Source organism: Atta colombica, unplaced genomic scaffold (genome assembly GCF_001594045.1).
Source record: "Atta colombica isolate Treedump-2 unplaced genomic scaffold, Acol1.0 scaffold82, whole genome shotgun sequence".
NCBI classification, from domain to species: Eukaryota; Metazoa; Arthropoda; class Insecta; order Hymenoptera; family Formicidae; genus Atta; species Atta colombica.
In genome coordinates this window covers 383,814-387,595 of record NW_017259575.1, presented here as the reverse complement: position 1 = coordinate 387,595, position 3,782 = coordinate 383,814, and the positions used below count along the sequence as shown (strand labels likewise).

Below are 3,782 nucleotides of genomic sequence, written 5' to 3'. Positions count from 1 at the left end.
ATATATATATATACAAGTGTTCCAAAATTTTTTAATCAAAATATTACAATAAGTAAATTTAAAAAAAATATTATACAAGTATTTGCCACTCGTCGTGTCAACCAATAATTTTTTGAGATATAAATGTTAAAAAATTAGCCAATTATAGATTAAGATTGATAAATGGTCGTTTTTAACTTTTTATGCCGCAAAAACTATTGCTCGGACAAATGACAAGTACTTTTACAACTTATTTCTTGCTAGTATTTTGATTCGCGAATTAAGACATTATATAAAAATCAGTTATTATTACTTTCTTCTTAAATTCTTTGATCTCAAATCTGTGAATCTTTTCTTATCAAATATTTTTATATAAATACTTTTAATTATTTATTTATAATAAATCTGTTATAACAACACATTAAACTTCTCTGTAGACATAAGTAGCGCTTATGTGATAGAAAGTAAGAGAAATGCGTTTCTGGCCATATTTCGCAATTATGAATTAGGTCACTACTTTGGAAATCTTTTACTTGCTTAGTATTCTCCAGACCATCAAAGAGTAAAACTTATGTATTTACTCTTCGTATAAACATTTGTGTATATCATTTTAATTTTAACATTAAAAAATGAAGTTGAAGATCAAGTTTTATAATGTGAGTTTTAGGCTGCGTTTGGAGCGCGTGTTATCAATGCTATTGTGTCATTGTATCTTTATCATTCGTTGGATACGTAAAATAAGACTAAAATAAAACGCATTAACGTTAATAACGCGCTTTGAACGCGACCTTAATTGTACATAGAAAAGCGATATTTAAATGTTCATGGAATTTCTTTATGCGTTTATGTTTATAATGAATTATAAGTTAAGATTCAGAGAAATAGTAACTTGCATATAACTTTTTTGAATAACACTTTTTCATTTAAAATTTAATTTTTAAGGAAGGTCCGCACAGTGCTCTTTGCGATGAAGAATTTTATGATGCCGTTGAGACGGGTTTGGACAAAATCGAGGAGGAAAATCAATTAAGAGATCGTTTAAAACAGAAATCTGTCTCAATTTTGACATCCCCCACCACAACAGCATCTACGCACAGGCTATGGCCAGAAGTAATTATATCTCTTTTTATATTTTGCATTTTTCTAATTTATAATACTTTGAAATTTTACTCGCATATTAATGATTATTAAAAAATTAATTTGTAACATCAATTAATTGTAATATTATTGTGGTATCAGATATACGATAAATAAGTTCCTAACAATATTAATTCCAAATATAAACAGTAATTGCTAATTATTTATAAATATTCATTGTATCAAACTTTTTATTATTTCATATTATCAATTTGTAGATAGAAAAAATTACAATGGAACAGCTGCATTACGCTCGGCTCGGCGTAGGCGGAGCGGGTGGTTGGCAGTTATTCGCCGAAGATGGTGATATGCGGATGTACCGACGGGAGGAGGAGGCCGATGGATTGGTTGTAGACCCTCTCAAAGCGTGTCACGTCGTTAAAGGGGTGACCGGTCACGAAGTCTGCGAAATATTTTTCAGTCCCGAATATAGAAGCGGTTGGGAAGCCACTTTGGAGAACATGGCAATTATCGAAAACATTTCCAAGGACACATTATTATTTCTGCAAACGCACAAACGTATCTGGCCGGCGAGCCAACGAGACGCGTTGTTCTGGTCGCACATACGTCGTGTGTCCGATGATCAGGATCGCGACGCTCACGATTTATGGATAGTCTGCAATCACAGTACTGAACATCCCGATCATCCGGTATGTATTATACGTTTAAAAATATAAAAATTTCTTTGCTTTGAATAAGTTTCAACACGTTAAATGAAATTATCGTTGCAGCCAAACGCGGGTAAATGCGTGAGAGTCTACTTGACGGTTTGTCTCGTATGCCAAACATTTATTGATCCTCCGAAGGACGAGGAGGAAATAAAAAGGGAGAACATTACGTGTAAAATAACGTACTGTTCAGTTGGTTAGTATATATTGATGCTCAACGATTTAATTGTTCTTATTATATATATTGTAATTGTAATGTTTAAAACATCTGTAAAAAAAACTTTGACAGCTTTTATTTTTTCTTTCTATATCCAAGTATTTAATTAATGAGAATATTTGTATATATCCTGTTATATATCCTGTTTTTTTTTCATGCTCTATTATTTTGATTTAAATTTTAGTAAATCCAGGTGGATGGGCTCCAGCGTCTGTTTTACGAGCCGTTTATAAGAGAGAATATCCAAAGTTCCTTAAGCGTTTCACGAACTTTTGTATCGATCAATGCAAGAATAAGCCGATCACATTTTAAATGTGAATTGATATGAAAAAAAAAAAGAAAGAACTTCAATGTTTTCCATCCAATTCCTTATTCACTATCTCGAAGTGTCTTCACATGATTATTGTAAAAACAAGTTTGTATTGTTACATACTGTAGGAATTATAGAACGGCCATTACAATGTAAGTGAAACCGTTTTGTATATTACCTTTTTCTTTTTTTATTTGCTTAAGATAATCGACTTATATAGCTTGCGAATTGGAGGAGACGAACCGTTATATTAAAAGCCATTTATGATATAAGTGAGTGTTATAGCAATTATATACACTTGGACAAGGAACTTCGATTGAAGCACGCATGGCTGCAGCACCATTTACAGATTATCCTTTTTCTCTTCATATAACAGCCTATTATTTGTTATACAGTAATATGGAGCATTTTTTCATTATCCAATTAGAAGCGAGGCTATCTTTGTCTTCAGGAAGATTGCTTTTGATTGCATAACGAAAAAACGCCAATGCTGTCGCATAATCCAATTGTACAAATCTTTAACAAAAATTGGATACATATACATTTATCTCTTGTTACACATTACAATCTAATTAAACGCTAAACGCTGTATCATACCAAATTACACTGTTATTTTTATTCGTACATAAAAATGTGTATATCCTACAATATAAAGGTCACATGGAAAAACATAATAAAGACTGTTGTAGATTTATTATATGAAATAACAATATCGTTTTCATATCGTTCATCAACCTTTTATTTTATACAATAAAAACGTGGAATTTCTTTGTGTAATACATTTATTTTTATCAATCAAATGAAATTAAGAAATTATTCTATATTTTACACACACACATACGCGCGCGCGCGCGCGCGCGCACACACAATATCCAAAATTCTTCATCTCTTCCAATTTATATATTTTAACTAGAATTTTAATCAAAAAATTTCAATTTTTAGAGAATGTATACTTTTTAAAGTATTAGATTTTGTATAATATAAATGTCCAAATGTTTATAAACTTTATTATTTGTTAAAGAAAAGTAAATATTTCTTCTTACAGAAAATAACATGATTTAGTGAAAGTAGATTATAAAGTGATTATAAAAATGTTATTCTCTACATATGCTGTATAAAAGATTATAAACGTAAAAGTATTATATCGTAAGATTTTTTTATATGTTGCATGAAATAATTATATTCTTGTATAAATTATAATGAACGGTAATAGATTGACTGAAATTAAATAATCGCAGACTTGCATGTAAATGTTACACGAAAAATAAGCATAAATAAGTGATAATATGAAAAATTAGATTAAAATCATTGTATTGTAAAATAGTTTGCAATATAATCATAAAATTAAAATTTCGCTGTTTTTATTCTAGTTCTATGCATTATTGTTTAGTAGATTGTATAAAATAAAAAAAGTTGTAAATATCTTAACATTTCATATATAAAAATCCAACTATTTAATTTCAAACAGTTT

General features: G+C 29.5%; 1 protein-coding gene across 1 annotated transcript in view; it reads left to right on the top strand.

The window, feature by feature from the left end:
• Nucleotides 1-3,021, top strand: part of LOC108692789 (collagen type IV alpha-3-binding protein) — a 6,019-nt gene extending 2,998 nt beyond the window's left edge. The window contains exons 5-8 of the mRNA XM_018201235.1: nt 922-1,089; nt 1,335-1,766; nt 1,848-1,980; nt 2,186-3,021. Of these exons, the coding sequence (XP_018056724.1) occupies nt 922-1,089; nt 1,335-1,766; nt 1,848-1,980; nt 2,186-2,313 (861 nt within the window). The 3' untranslated portion in view covers nt 2,314-3,021. The remainder of the gene's footprint in view (nt 1-921; nt 1,090-1,334; nt 1,767-1,847; nt 1,981-2,185) is intronic.
• Nucleotides 3,022-3,782: the final 761 nt, after the last annotated feature.